The 16,772-nt window shown below is 45.0% G+C and overlaps 1 protein-coding gene across 1 annotated transcript in view; it reads right to left on the minus strand.

Moving 5' to 3' along the window:
• Positions 1 to 1,986: 1,986 nt before the first annotated feature.
• LOC127911472 (uncharacterized) overlaps positions 1,987 to 16,772 on the minus strand; it is a 134,973-nt gene continuing 120,187 nt past the window's right edge. The window contains exons 2-4 of the mRNA XM_052478435.1: positions 11,590 to 11,805; positions 2,422 to 2,489; positions 1,987 to 2,257 (exon numbers count right to left, since the gene is read on the minus strand). Coding sequence (XP_052334395.1) covers positions 1,987 to 2,257; positions 2,422 to 2,489; positions 11,590 to 11,805 — 555 coding nt within the window. The remainder of the gene's footprint in view (positions 2,258 to 2,421; positions 2,490 to 11,589; positions 11,806 to 16,772) is intronic.

Here is a 16,772-nt window from a genome sequence, read left to right on the forward strand (position 1 = left end):
CCCACCTCTTTAAGGAATACCTAGGATAGGATAAAGTAATCCTTCTCACCCCCCCTTAAAAGATTTAGATGCACTATTGTAAAGTGGCTGTTCCACTGGATGTCATAAGGTGAATGCACCAATTTATAAGTCGCTCTGGATAAGAGCGTCTGCAAAATGACTTAAATGTAAATGTAAATGTAATGTAAATGCACAGCAATTTCAGCTGAGGCTTCAGTCATGTTTGAACTGATTGGTTCATGAAATAATATCAATCGATTTTAATAATCAATCCTAGCTTTTGAAATCTTAACTTATGAAATAACATATAATGAGGCAGTTGGGCTTTGTTTCGGTGTACTATTTAAAAAATATATATTCTTTGTTCATTATTGTGGACAATTCTCTGACGTGCTGTGATGTATGTTCTGAAATGCAGGCAAAACAAATCAATTATTTAAAATTCGACATTGTTTCTTGATTGTGTGTATGTGTTTGTAGGAAAGGGAGAGGGCACGATGGTAGAGTGCAAAAAGAGAGCAAGCAAAATTGAAATTACGATGACACTGAAAATAACCCAAAGATTACATTAAAAATTACCCAGCTGCTAGCCAACTCATCTCAAATCATCTTTAACGATAAAGCAGCATGGCAATAATCCTCAAATCCTGGACAGCTGAGACTTAATGAGGCAGTCCACCTCTACCTACAGTGGTGTGGAGTAGAGGTCAGCCCAGTGGTGTTCTGAAGCTCCAACAACCACACTAAAACACGGATAAGATTTATTAGACCTAATTGGTTCTGCATGAGGCCACAAGAATAGCAATTTTATCAGAAACCGCTAAAAAATGAGCAGTTTTGTGTTAATTAGCATAGGACTGTAGTCTGGACGGAGCTCTACGGTCCTTAGAGATTGGTTGGGTGTTGGAGTCCTGGGAATAGGATATTAACATAATTCAGTGTTTTTATGAAGGTTAGAAAGTGGTGAGACTTCTGGAGACTGGACAAAAATAAACTTAACACCAGTTAAAGTTAATGCAAGTATTGGCTGATAATGAATTGGCATTCCGTACTGCATTTTCATGAGTTGTAGTGAAACTGTAGAATCTGTTTCTCTGTGATGGAAGTTAAACCCACTTGCAGACATCAGGCAGATCAGATCTCAACTCTCCTGCTGGGTGGTGTGAGTGCCAGAAACTGTATGGACAACCTCCAGCCAGGCTTCTCTGGACCCCTGTGGAGTTTATAAGACCTCACACAACCCATACACTACCCTCACACTAAACAAACAAGAACCAGGACTTGGCTAGAGGGAGCGATCACCCACGCCCTGTCAAGCTGTTTTGGGGTAAAAATATCTGATAAACACCCAGCCTGGCTGCTCAGATGTAGAGGCTCTCTCCTTTCGAGGCTCTGATTATAGGTCTAGCTAGCTATATTGTGTTAACAGTGTTTTGTGGCTGGATCTGACATCAAGAAACGGTACCGCTACAGTATCTCTGTACTGTCTGCCGGCACAGGGATAGGAACAGGAATGGGGCCAATAGAAAAGAGGAATCCAGATGGAGTCTTTGGAAAGTTTATTTCTACAACACTGTGGACAATTCAAACTCGCTGGCACTCAGGTGTGTGGACGAAATAGGAGACAGATATAGAGATAGACAGACACACATGCACACACACCTTCAATTGTACACAAACACACACACCACAAGAATCCACGTTGTTGTCCATTGTAAAACTGTAAGGACCGACGCTGGAGATGAGAAGCAGGTACGGGGAGTCATTGTTTATTGAAGAACAGACGGGTAACAAAACAGGAACAGAGTCGGGTAAACAACGACAAACTACAATTAATGCTGAAGCTGGGAATAGAGTGGGGAAGCTGACAGATATAGGGGAGGTAATGACAGAGGTGATTGAGTCCAGGTGAGTCCAATGATCACTGATGCGCGTGACAGGGGGGCAGGTGTAGGCGTGACAGTACCCCCCCTCTAGGGGCGCCAATCAGCATCCCACCTGGGGGAGCCCGACGGGCCGGCCGAGGTATGGGTACTTGACAAGCCAGCTGAGTGTAAAGTCTCGACGAACCGGCAGAGGCATGGGAGCCTGGCAAGCCAGCTGAGGCATAGGAGCCCGACGATCCAGCTGGGATGAGAAAACATGACGATCCGGCTGAGGCCGGAAAAAGCCTGGGAATCCCGTTGAAAGCATGGCAATCCTGTTGAGGGGTGGGAACCCGATGATCCAGCGGAGGCGTAGCAGCCTGACGAGCCGGCTGGGAGTAAAAACATGACGATCCGGGTGAGGCCCGACGTTGATTGTTCGCCTTCCGAGTCAACCGGGGCAAGAGCCTCTCGAGCCAGCTAGTGCGTGACAGCTCGACGAGCTGGCTTAGGCACCCCTGGTTCCATCTGTGGCGGCCCCCGGACACGATGTCACCAACAACCGGAACGCCAGCACTCCCCGATGCTCCGTATGAAGTCTTTAGCATTCTGTAACGACCGACGCTGGAGATGAGAAGCAGGTACAGGGAGTCAACATTTATTCAGGAACAGACAGGTAGCAAACCAGGAACAGAGTCAGCACACGGGTAAACAACGGCACATGCCAATTAATGCTTAAGCGGGGAACAGAGCAGGGAACCAGACAGACATAGGGGAGGTAATGACAGAGGTGATTGAGTCCAGATGAGTCCCATGCTTGACGGAGGGAAGGCAGGTAGGTGTGTGTAACGATGATGGTAGGAGTGCGTAATACTGGGGAGCCTGGCGCCTTCGAGCTCCAGGGAGGGGGAGCGGGAGCAGGCATGACAAACACGATATACACTGCAAGTAGTCAGACCCCTTTTCCACATTTTGTTACGTTACATCCTTATTATAAAATGGATTAGATAAAACTATCAACACACAATTCCCCATAATGACAAAGCGAAAACAGATATTCATAATTTTGTAAAAACAGGAACCTTATTTACCGAAGTATTCAGACCGTTTGCTATAGGACTTGACATTGAGCTCAGGGGCATCCTATTTCCATTGATCATCCTTGAGATGTTTCTACAACTTGAACATCTCTGGAGAGACCTAAAAACAGCTGTGCAGCGACTCTCCCTATCCAACCTGACAGAGATTGAGAGGACCTGCAGAGAAGAATGAGAGGAACTCCCCAAATCCAGGTGTGCCAAGCTTGTGCGTCATACCCAAGAAGACTTGAGACTGTAATCGCTGCCAAAGGTGCTTCAACAAGGTATTGAGTGAAGAGTCTGAATATTTATGTAAATGTGATGTTTCAGTTTTTTTTTATACATTTGCTAAAATTTCCCAAATGTTTTTTGCTTTGTCACTATGGTGTATTGTGTGTAGATTGATGAGGGAAAAAAAATCTATGTAATCCATTTTAGATTAAGGCTGTGACATAAGAAAATGTGGAAAAAGTTAAGGGGTCTGAATACTTTCCGAATGCACTGTAAATGTATAGGAGATCAGGCAGTACTCAGGGTGAGAGGTAACAAATCTAACAGCTGTAGCCTCTGTAGTAAGCTCTCTAACAGTGCTGACCAAACAGGTTACTACAACAGTGGTCCAGAGAATGGCAAGGATCAGCACTGAATCTTCTGTAAATATCTGGCTTTTAAATAAGTTTACATTTGGGAAATGTTCATAATTTACTGCTGCCAAAACGGTTTAGACCTACTTCCTTCTGCTAACTTCTGCAACAAAGTATGAACCATCGCTCAGAGCAGCATGCAAGGTTTCTGCGATTGTGGGATGGTGACACATTTTATTTTAGTTGCTCAACCTTTATTTATACAGCAGATCCCATCGGGTTAAAAATATTTTTTTTTCAGGGCAATCCTGTACATTTTGAATTGCCTGCTGAAGCTTACTTTCTGTTGAGGGACAGCTGTTAATTATTTTTATTTTTTTACAAATCAAATCAAATTGATTTATGTAGCCCTTCTTACATCAGCTGATATCGCAAAGTGCTGTACAGAACCCCAGCCTAAAACCCCAAGCAGCAAGCAATGCAGGTGTAGAAACACGACAGCTAGGAAAAACTCCCTAGAAAAACCTAGGAAGAAACCTAGAGAGTAACCAGGCTATGAAGGGTGGCCAGTCCTCTTCTGGCTGTGCAGGGTGGAGATTATAACAGAACATGGCCAAGATGTTCAAATGTTCATAAATGACCAGCATGGTCAAATAATAATAATCACAGTAGTTTGTCCGAGGGTGCACCTCAGGAGTAAATGTCAGTTGGCTTTTCATAGCCGATCATAGAGAGTATCTCTACCACTCCTGCTGTCTCTAGAGAGTTGAAAACAGCAGGTCTGGGACAGGTAGCACGTCCGGTGAACAGGTCAGGGTTCCATAGCTGCAGGCAGAACAGTTGAAACTGGAGCAGCAGCACGGCCAGGTGGATTGGGACAGAAAGGAGTCTTTATGCCAGGTAGTCCTGAGGCATGGTCCTAGGGCTCAGGTTCTCCGAGAGAGAGAAAGAGAGAATGAGAGAACACCGGATAAGACAGGAGAAGTAGTCCAGATATAACAGACTGACCCGAGCCCCCCGACACACAAACTACGGCAGCATAAATACTGGAGGCTGAGACAGGAGGGGTCAGGAGACACTGTGGCCCCATCTGATGATACCCCCGGACAGGGCCAAACAGGCAGGATATAACCCCACCTACTTTGCCAAAGCACAGCCCCCACACCACTAGAGGGATATCTTCCACCACCAACTTACCATCCTGAGACAAGGCCGAGTATAGCCCACAAAGATCTCCGCCACAGCACAACTCAAGGGGGGCGCCAACCCAGACAGGAAGATGACGTCAGTGACTCAACTCACTCAAGTGACGCACCCCTCCTAGGGACGGCATGGAAGAGCACCAGTAAGCCAGTGACTCAGCCCCTGTAATAGAATCCCAGTGGAGAGAGGGGAACCGGCCAGTCAGAGACAGCAAGGGCGGTTTGTTGCTCCAGAGCTTTTCCGTTCACCTTCACACTCCTGGGCCAGACTACACTCAATCATTTGACCCACTGAAGAGATGAGTCTTGTGAAAAGACTTAAAGGTTGAGACCGAGTCTGCGTCCCTCACATGGGTAGGCAGACCATTCCAAAAAAAATGGATCTCTATAGGAGAAAGCCCTGCCTCCAGCTGTTTGCCTAAAAATTCTAGGGACAATTAGGAGGCCTGCGTCTTGTGACCATAGGGTACGTGTAGGTATGTACGGCAGGACCAAATCGGAAAGATAGTTAGGAGCAAGCCCATGTAAAGCTTTGTAGGTTAGCAGTAAAACCTTAATCAGCCCTTGCCTTAACAGGAAGCCAGTGTAGGGAGGCTAGCACTGGAGTAATATGATCACATTTTGGGGTTCTAGTCAGGATTCTAGCAGCCGTGTTTAGCACTAACTGAAGTTTATTTAGTGCTTTATCCGGGTAGCCGAAAAGTAGAGCACTGCAGTAGTCTAACCTAGAAGTTAAAAGCATGGATACATTTTTATGCATAATTTTTGAACAGAAAGTTTCTGATTTTTGCAATGTTACGTAGATGGAAAAAAGCTGTCCTTGAAACAGTCTTGATATGTTCGTCAAAAGAGAGATCAGGGTCCAGAGTAACGCCGAGGTCCTTCACAGTTTTATTTGAGACGACTGTACAACCATGAAGATGAATTGCCACATTCAACAGAAGATCTCTTTGTTTCTTGTGACCTAGAACAAGCATCTCTGTTTTGTCCGAGTTAAAAGTAGAACGTTTGCAGCCATCCACTTCCTTATGTTTGAAACACATGCTTCTAGCAAGGGCAATTCTGGGGCTTCACCATGTTTCATTGAAATGTACAGCTGTGTGTCATCCGCATAGCAGTGGAAGTTAACATTATGTTTTCGAATGACATCCCCAAGAGGTAAAATATATAGTGAAAAGAAAAGTGGTCCTAAAACGGAACCTTGAGGAACACTGGAATTTACAGTTGATTTGTCAGAGGACAAATCATTCACAGAGACCAACTGATATCTTTCCGACAGATAAGATCTAAACCAGGCCAAAACTTGTCCATGTAGACCAATTTGGGTTTCCAATCTCTCCAAAATAATGTGGTGATCGATGATATCTAAAGCAGCACTAAGGTCCAGGAGCACGAGGACAGATGCAGAGCCTCGGTCTGACGCCATTAAAAGGTCATTTACCACCTTCACAAGTGCAGTCTCAGTGCTATGATGGGGTCTAAAACCAGACTGAAGCATTTCGTATACATTGTTTGTCTTCAGGAAGGCAGTGTGTTGCAGTGCAACAGCTTTTTCTAAAATTCTTGAGAGGAATGGAAGATTCGATATATGCCGATAAGGTTTTTATATTTTCTGGGTCAAGGTTCGGCTTTTTCAAGAGAGGCTTTATTACTGCCAGTTTTAGTAAGTTTGGTACACATACGTTGGATAGAGAGCCGTTTATTATGGTCAACATAGGAGGGCCAAGCACATGAAGCAGCTCTTTCAGTAGTTTAGTTGGAATAGGGTCCAGTGTGCAGCTTGAAGGTTTAGAGGCCATGATTATTTTCATCATTGTGTCAAGAGATATAGTACTAAAACACTGGAGTGTCTCTCTTGATCCTAGGTACTGGCAGATTTGTGCAGACTCAGGACAACTGAGTTTTGGAGGAATACGCAGATTTAAAGAAGAGTCTGTAATTTGCTTTCTAATGATCATGATATTTTCCTGAAAGAAGTTCAGGAATTTATTACTGCTGAAGTGAAAGCCATCCTTTCTTGGGGAATGCTGCTTTTTAGTTAGCTTTGCGACAGTATCAAAAAGACATTTCGGAATGTTCCTATTTTCCTCAATTAAGTTGGAAAAATAGGATGATCGAGCAGCAGTGAGGGCTCTTCGATACTGCACTGTACTGTCTTTCCAAGCTAGTCGGAAGACTTCCAGTTTGGTGTGGCGCCATTTCCATTCCAATTTTCTAACAGCTTCATTCAGAGCTCGGGTATTTTCTGTATACCAGGGAGCTAGTTTCTTATGACAAATGTTTTTAGTTTTTAGGGGTGCAACTGCATCTAGGGTATTGCGCAAGGTTAAATTGTGTTCCTCAGTTAGGTGGTTAACTGATTTTTTCCCTCTGACGTACACACAACTAAACTAAATTAGATTAATAATCCAAGAAAATTATTCCATTAAATGCATCGATATGAGAAGGGTGGGTGTTGTAACATCCACAGTCTCTTTAAAAAATATTCAAGCAAGTTAAATAGTCTGCTTGCAAGTCTACACATACAAAATTAACCCCAAACATGGATATTCATTAGGAAAATGTGCATTTCAATAAATAGCCCAGACTTTTCCCTCAGACATATCAATGGGATTTTCAAGAGACTGTACAATTGATAAATGAAGACATGTATGTGGCTTGCACAAGCATCATTCCCTGAGTTGAGGGCGGCATATCTACATAAAGGATGGGCACTGTGTTTTTGGGAGGGAAATGCATTGAAAATACTTGGTGTTAACCCAGCAGACAAAACTGGTTGAAATGACCTAATAATTCATGTAAAACTGCTTGTAATGACAAAATTTCAACCAGTTTTTACCCTGTGGCAAGTTAAAAGCTGTTAATTAAGCACATGTATTCCCTTTGATACAGCCAGAGTGCACACACAACAGAGAAATGCATGGTAAAACCGACATGTCATTAACATACTTCACATATTCTTAAGATATGTTTTCAAGTCAGTGTCTCATATATTACACATACTGTATCTTGTTGATGAAATATGTTCTGGTGTTACTAACATGTGTCTGTTCAAATATGATTGACAAATGATTGACACTGATCCAATGATTTCACTTAAGAGTGGCATCTCAGCCGTGAAACGTTGTCCAGGCCCCATGGCATGTGTAAAGAGAATTAGGGTTCAGACAAATGTACATTTTTTTGTTAACGTTTAAAGAATGTTATGTTTAACTTCATATGGCTGCAGGGGCAGTATTGAGTAGCTTGGATGAAAAGGTGCCCATTGTAAACGGCCAGCTCCTCAGTCTCAGTTGCTAATATGAGCATATTATTATCAATATTGGATAGAACACTCTAAAGTTTCCAAAACTGTCAAAATATTGTCTGTGAGTATAACAGAACTGATATTGCAGGCGAAACCCTGAGGAAAATCTAAACAGGAAGTGGCTTCTTTTTGAAAACTCCATGTTCCATAGATTCCTTTTCCTATTGCTTCCTCAAGGTGTCAACAGTCTTCAGACATAGTTTCCGGCTTTTATTTTGGAAAATGAGCCAAAACGATAACATTGCATCAAGTGGTCACATGAGTTTTGCTAGCGCAACAGAATTCGGACAGCCATTTCCTTTCCCTTTCCTACTGTGAAAGACATTTGCGGTTGATATATTATCGATTATATTTCCGTCTGCGTTGTCGTAACCGCTCTTTCCTGTGGATTTCTGAACATAACGCGACAAACAGAGGTATTTTGGATATAAGAATAATCTTTATGGAACAAACGGAACATTTGTTGTGTAACTGGGAGTCTCGTGAGTGAAAACATCCGAAGATCATCAAAGGAAAATGATTAATTTGATTGCTTTTCTGATATTCCTGACCGAGCTACCTGATGCGAAGTGTACTTAATGTTTTATCGTGCGATCGATAAACTTACACAAACGCTTGGATTGCTTTCGCTGTAAAGCATAATTTCTAAATCTGACACGACAGGTGGATTAACAAAAGGCGAAGCTGTGTTTTCCTATATTGCACTTGTGATTTCATGAACATAAATATTTATAGTAATATTTATTGTATGTAGCGCTATGCTATTCAGCGGTTGTTGATGACACTTATCCCGATAGGGGGATTGCAGCCATAAGAGGTTTTAAACGATAAGAAAAATCATAAAATGACATGAATTCACAATTCAGATATGGCAATGCAGCACAATCTCCAGCAGACCTGGCTACCTACCAGACTAGCCTAGGCAGCCGATAGAGCATCTCCACAAAATCATCTAGGCTTGATGTACATTCCTGGGTAATACACTTGTCTTAAGACTGGCTCGTACATAAAACATCCTCCATTCAGGCTGCAAAGGCATCATTATCATTATTATTATCCTCCTTAACTGGCTTTAATGGTGGGAACGCTTGAGTGGTTAATGCCTAGGAATGTTATATGCGGATGTTGTGTATCACGTTCAGCCAATCAGGTTGCAGCAGTCTGTTGTTTACCCCTGGCTGAACCTGGAGCGCAACACCAGGAAGTAGCATTAGCCACTCTAGCATGGTGGTGGAAAATGGCATTCCGTAAAGAAAGTATGCATATTTTCTAGACGATTGTGCAGATCTAGTGCCCATGCAAAACTCTTATCTTAACCTTATCTTAACCTTATGCCTAACTCGAAATGAAGACCAAAAAACTAACTTTTGTTTTCATTAATGTTTGCAATATAGCCAATTTGACTTTGTGGCTGTGCTATCTAGTGGAAACCCCACCAAGACGGCACTCACCTTACTGCTGTCCCACAATCACTCAGCAACGATGGTAGTTAATGCAGTTTGAGATTCTCTGCTGTGTACCTCTCCTCCATGATCTCAGTTGTCAGTAGTACATGGGACTTCGTGTCCCACTTCTCATTAAAGTGATGGGTCGTTGCAGTGATGTATGACAGCATGTTCATGGACGTCCAACAATCTGTTGCTCCACATATGGTATTTGAGAGCTGGCGCTTTGTTGGCCTATTTACAGAGTAATCATTGTATGATTTCTCCATCCGGGCCGTCATGGTTTTTTGGCATGGCATCTTGCAGTCTGGTTCTAGACATACCATTAGGGCAACATTGAAGCCGACATCGTCTACCATTGGCAATGGCTGCGTATCAACTGCAATCATTTCTGTAATCAGCCCTGGGTCCCTTATCACACTGCTGCCAGCAACGGGTTGGGTGACTTGGGCCTCATGGTGCCTCCCTTTAAGCATTGCACCTGTACTGCCGCTGTAGCTCAATTCCACCCTACAACGTTTGCATTTCACAACCTTCTCATTTAAACATCTCAAAGTACTGTCATAGAAGAGTTTGCTGCTGTCGCATCCCTGTCTTGCCCTTTGCCATTTTTTCTTGCGGACTTGCGGAGCGCTTTATATCCGTGGGAAACCATTTTAAAGATGCATATCTCCTCCTACTAACGTTATAGAATTGTTGCCTTAGGAATTTGTACGTAAAAAAAAAGACCCTTTATAATGATGATCGGGACCAGTTATCAGTAGTTTTGTAAACCTTTTCTAAACGTTAATGTTCCAATTTGCATCTAACGTCACAGCCCTAAAGACATTATTTCAGTAATGAAAATTGAATGCTGAGAAATAGAAAGAAAGAATAAGTAAACATTCCATTAATGCTTCCTGTATCTAACTAGCAGATGGTCCGTGTTCTCTCTGTTCTCCCTGCCTGCCTGTCGTTGCTTACGGACAACTAACAGAAGAGCTTTCATGGGCTAAGCCCCGCTCTAAAACAGCCTTTATTCTCACATAGTATAAGCTTATCTATACTGTGTGTTTATCACAGTGTACTTTGTGTGTGTGTGTGTGTGTGTGTGTGTGTGTGTGTGTGTGTGTGTGTGTGTGTGTGTGTGTGTGTGTGTGTGTGTGTGTGTGTGTGGCAGCGTAGGGTCTGTGTAGCAATGTAAGCCCACACACCAACACAAATCTTTTCTAACCTCCAACTTCACACCTAAGCCGGGGATAAATGATACAGTATACAGAACATGCACACCCTCCCACACAGACATCTACAGTAGACACACACACACACACACACACACACACACACACACACACACACACACACACACACACACACACACACACACACACACACACACACACGCACACACGCACACACACGTCCCTCTCCAAACACACACTGAAAGAGATTAGTATTATGTTACTGTATATTGTTAGCTGTGTACAAGGCGGTTGTTGTTTTGTGCAGATCTTCTCCCCACGGTTTTCCTACTGTCAACCACTCAGAGAGAGACGTGTCTCATTACAGTCCTACTTGGGGGCATTTCCACCTCACAATCTCTCACTATGTCTCTGCTCTGTAAATACACATGTGAATATTGAACACAGAGGAAATAGAACATTCAGTTAGTTGCCCAAGAAACAAATACTATGATTACAATTACATTTACATTACATTTAAGTCATTTAGCAGACGCTCTTATCCAGAGCGACTTACAAATTGGTGCATTCACCTTATGACATCCAGTAGAATAGTCACTTTACAATAGTGCATCTAAATCTTAAAGGGGGGGGGGGGTGAGAAGGATTAGTTTTCCTATCCTAGGTATTCCTTAAAGAGGTGGGGTTTCAGGAGTCTCCGGAAGGTGGTGATTGACTCCTCTGTCCTGGCGTCGTGAGGGAGTTTGTTCCACCATTGGGGGCCAGAGCAGCGAACAGTTTTGACTGGGCTGAGCGGGAACTGTACTTCCTCAGTGGTAGGGAGGCGAGCAGGCCAGAGGTGGATGAACGCAGTGCCCTTGTTTGGGTGTAGGGCCTGATCAGAGCCTGGAGGTACTGAGGTGCCGTTCCCTCACAGCTCCACAGGCAAGCACCATGGTCTTGTAGCGGATGCGAGCTTCAACTGGAAGCCAGTGGAGAGAGCGGAGGAGCGGGGTGACGTGAGAGAACTTGGGAAGGTTGAACACCAGACGGGCTGCGGCGTTCTGGATGAGTTGTAGGGGTTTAATGGCACAGGCAGGGAGCCCAGCCAACAGCGAGTTGCAGTAGTCCAGACGGGAGATGACAAGTGCCTGGATTAGGACCTGCGCCGCTTCCTGTGTGAGGCAGGGTCGTACTCTGCGGATGTTGTAGAGCATTACAGGAACGGGCCACCGCCTTGATGTTAGTTGAGAACGACAGGGTGTTGTCCAGGATCACGCCAAGGTTCTTAGCGCTCTGGGAGGAGGACACAATGGAGTTGTCAACCATGATGGCGAGATCATGGAACGGGCAGTCCTTCCCCGGGTGGAAGAGCAGCTCCGTCTTGCCGAGGTTCAGCTTGAGGTGGTGATCCGTCATCCACACTGATATGTCTGCCAGACATGCAGAGATGCGATTCGCCACCTGGTCATCAGAAGGGGGAAAGGAGAAGATTAATTGTGTGTCGTCTGCATAGCAATGATAGGAGAGACCAGGTTATGACAGAGCCAAGTGACTTGGTGTATAGCGAGAATAGGAGAGGGCCTAGAACAGAGCCCTGGGGGACACCAGTGGTGAGAGCGCGTGGTGAGGAGACAGATTCTCGCCACGCCACCTGGTAGGAGCGACCTGTCAGGTAGGATGCAATTCGGAGAGGGTGGAGAGGAGGATCTGATGGTTCACAGTATCGAAGGCAGCCGATAGGTCTAGAAGGATGAGAGCAGAGGAGAGAGAGTTAGCTTTAGCGGTGCGGAGCGCCTCCGTGATACAGAGAAGAGCAGTCTCAGTTGAATGACTAGTCTTGAAACCTGACTGATTTGGATCAAGAAGGTCATTCAGAGAGAGATAGCGGGAGAGCTAGCCAAGGACGGCACGTTCAAGAGTTTTGGAGAGAAAAGAAAGAAGGGATACTGGTCTGTAGTTGTTGACATCGGAGGGATTGAGTGTAGGTTTTTTCAGAAGGGGTGCAACTCTTGAGGACGGAAGGGAAGCCAGCGGTCAGGGATGAGTTGATGAGCGAGGTGAGGTAAGGGAGAAGGTCTCCGGAAATAGGGTCAAGCGGGCAGGTTGTTGGGCGGCCGGCCGTCACAAGACGCGAGATTTCATCTGGAGAGAGAGGGAGAAAGAGGTCAGAGCACAGGGTAGGGCAGTGTGAGCAGAACCAGCGGTGCCGTTTGACTTAGCAAACGAGGATGATGTCGTCGACCTTCTTTTCAAAATGGTTGACGAAGTCATCTGCAGAGAGGGGAGGAGGGGGGAGGATTCAGGAGTGAGGAGAAGGTGGCAAAGAGCTTCCTAGGGTTAGAGGCAGATGCTTGGAATTTAGAGTGGTAGAAAATCTTTAGCAGCAGAGACAGAGGAGGAACATGTAGAGAGGAGGGAGTGAAAGGATGCCAGGTCCGCAGGGAGGCGAGTTTTCCTCCATTTCCGCTCAGCTGCCCGGAGCCCTGTTCTGTGAGCTTGAGTCGTCGAGCCATGGGGCGGGAGGGGAGGACCGCGCCGGCCTGGAGGATAGGGGACATAGAGAGTCAAAGGATGCAGAAAGGGGAGGAGAGGAGGGTTGAGGAGGCAGAATCAGGAGATAGGTTGAGAAGGTATGAGCATGATACCATCCGAGTAGGGGCAGTGTGGGAGGTGTTAGATGAGAGCGAGAGGGAAAAGGATACAAGGTAGTGGTCGGATCTTGGAGGGCAATGAGGTTAGTGGAAGAACAGCATCTAGTAAAGATGAGGTCGAATGCCTGCCTTGTGAGTAGGGGGAAGGTGAGAGGGTGAGGTCAAAAGAGGAGAGGAGTGGAAAGAAGGAGGCAGAGAGGAATGAGTCAGAGGTAGACGTGGGGAGGTTAAAGTCGCCCAGCACTGTGAGAGGTGAGCCGTCCTCAGGAAAGGAGCTTATCAAGGTATCAAGCTCATTGATGAACTCTCCGAGGGAACCTGGAGGGCGATAAATGATAAGGATGTTAAGCTTGAAAGGGCTGGTAACTGTGACAGCATGGAATTCAAAGGAGGCGATAGACAGATGGGTGAGGGGAGAAAGAGAGAATGACCACTTGGGAGAGATGAGGATCCCGGTGCCATGGAAGAACACTTGGGCGGACGAAGAGAGAGCATTAGCAGTGTTGTCTGTGGTGATCCATGTTTCCGTCAGTGAACGAGGGATGAGGGAGGCATAGGCTGAGATGAACTTCTTGTTGGCCGCAGATCGCTGGGACCACCAGATTTACGGTGTGGAGCGTTTGTATGGTCTGTGCAGCGAGGAGAGAACAGGGATAGACAGACACATAGTTGACAGGCTACAGAAGAGGCTACGCTAATGCAAAGGAGATTGGAATGACAATTGGAAGTTCATTACTGTTCAGAGTGACAATGAAATGAATCTTCTGTCAGACTTCTCTTTCCTGTTTTACCATCATGAGATTTTCTCATCATCTCATCAAATAAAGGAGTAATGTTGCAATTTGGAAAGTGGGAAGGGCTCAAACATGTCTTACCATCTACATGTGAAATACCTGTTATGTTTATCAGTCTGTTTGGGAACAGGATACATGGACTCTATGCGTTGCAGTAGGTAAAACACTAAAGATACAAAGATACAAATTCCTGTTCATTATATGCAGTTTGGATAAACAGCCAGGCATGTGAGATATATATATATATATATCACGGTTCTCCCCAGGATTTTCTAAGAGGGTGATGCTGTGTATGGCGGGGGAGGCTTGGAAGTGGGTGGTGCTCCCCCTTTGTGCTCTCAAGATTTTTGCGTTATTGAACACATGTAACTGCCATTTTCCTGCAATCTTGTTTAAAAAATTGCCTTTAATGATTATAAACAAAGTAATAGTTGTGCAGCCAGTCCACAAGGTGACACAGCTCCCCTCTTACATTCTTTGGGGAGAACCCTGAATATTTACAGTGCCATTTTGTCTGTTTTCGGTCCCATGTGTTCCATCCCCAACCAATCCCACAGAGTTGTTTTGCTCGTATGCTTGTCTCATATCTAGGGTGTACTGTTCTTTGCACTGTATAAATTGACCCCCCCCCCACCCCCACATTTTACACTGATGAAAATAGATTGCATCGCACCTACCGCTATGGTGCAGCTGAGACACTTGACACACCAGATCCCAGCTCATATCTCCAATGCAAAACCATGCCATTACACAGAATATAGATTACTTCTTGGATCAATCCCTGCCACTCGGAGAATGGAGAGGACGCCAAAAGTAATGAAACGTTTGTGTGTGTGTGTGTGTGCATGTTTGTGTGTGCGTGCATGTGCGCATTTAAGCTAAACGTCTATCCATATTTATGTGCATGCGTGTGTGTGTGCGCACGCTTGTGGCCATGAAAATGCATTCAAATTATTGAGACAAATACTGTCGCCTTATTTCTTTCCCTGCGCCAAGATAAGGCCTTTTGGCAGCAGTAGTGAGTTTACAAACGGTGACCTCGGGGTCAGAGCCTTTACAACAAGTAGCCTTGTTCCCCACACACACTTGCAGGAGTCATTCAGAAAGCTAGAAAGTTGGCCTTGTGATGATAACAGGGTTAAAGAAGAGGTTCCAAACTGTCAGATAGATGCGTGTTTAGCTTTCTTTTCCCCTCTGTATCTTTGGGCGAGAAATGAAAACGAGTATCCTGGTAGCAGACGGCTTACTGTAAGCAGTGCTGGATATGAGTAATGTGTAGAGAGGAGGTATAAACGTATACACCTCTTTCTATCGACGGGTTTTCAGCTGGAATCATCACACTGACTTTGATGTTGTAGGGTAGGTATTTTGAGGAGGCAGATGTGTTAGAAGACAGTATAGCAGGAGTGTGTGTGTTTGTGTAGGAGAATCGCTTTGCTTTAATGAACCGTATTATTTCATACCCAATCTGCGCATTATGTTATGCTTCAGTTCGGGCAGATGTGACTGTCCATATTCCAAACTAAATACTTTCCCTCTACCTGGAACGTCATACCTCGGTATAGGGCTAGGCTATATATCATATTTTACTATATACAGGTATTGATGCATGGACTGGTTTGGGTGTTTCATATTGGTATATTGGTATTTCAATGTTTGTTTTGTTAAATGTTTTATGCCAATCCGTGTGCAATGTCTGTTTTGAATAGTTTAGTCAATTTGCTACTTGAGTCATCTCTCTCCCGCTCTCCTTCCACAGAAGCCTCACACCTGTCATTCAAGGAGAGCAGTTTGGAATAAAAATCTAATTGTATTGGTCGCATACACGTATTTAGCAGATGTTGTTGTGGGTGTTGCGAAATTCTTGTGTTCCTAGCTCCAAAAGTGCAGTAATATAATGCATATCACGTTTTAAGGTAAGACCCTGATTCAGACGAACGGCTGTAAGACATGGTTTTAATTCTAGACACAGGAAAGGTAGGAAGTATACAGGGGGTACAGGGAAACAGAGGATGAACACCAGAGGGGCTAATGATCTTGGAGCAGGGGGAGAAAGGTCTCGGCTTCCGGGGGTGTAGCCGCGGGGCTATAGCGGCGTGCCAGCGCATCTTGGATACCGGTTGATGCTGTGGAAGAGAAGTGGCCCGGGCCTTACTGAACCCCTCCCGGAGGTCCTGGTACTCTGCGGGACTGGAGCAATTTCCAAGCCCCCAGGAAGACATCCCGGGGCAGGCAGAGCGGACTTCAGGCAATGAGTGTGGCAGGACGTGCTCCAGTCCACGATGGCACCAGTAGCCCAGGCAATAGAGGGATTATCTTGATGGAGCCAAGAGAATCCCAATACCACGGAAACCTGAGGAGACTCAACTAACAGGAATTGAATCATCTCTCTGTGGTTCCCTGACACTCGTAGGTTGATGGGGGTGGTCTGGTGGGTGACCCGTCCTATAGAGCACCCGCCCAGCACTCTAACATCCATGGAAATGGAGAGGGGTTGAGTTGGGATGCCATATTAGAAGATGTCATGTGTATATTTCCTTATAAACAATTCATAGTATACCAAAGTTTAAAACAGTGTGAGCTCATGTTCACCTGACCTGGAGTTTCTGATGCTAAAATGCTAACCGCACTATATACCGAGAGATTTCACGTGTGCTATTATCACAGCTGTGTACAGTGCAT

This window comes from Oncorhynchus keta, chromosome 24, assembly GCF_023373465.1.
Source record: "Oncorhynchus keta strain PuntledgeMale-10-30-2019 chromosome 24, Oket_V2, whole genome shotgun sequence".
Taxonomy (NCBI): Eukaryota; Metazoa; Chordata; class Actinopteri; order Salmoniformes; family Salmonidae; genus Oncorhynchus; species Oncorhynchus keta.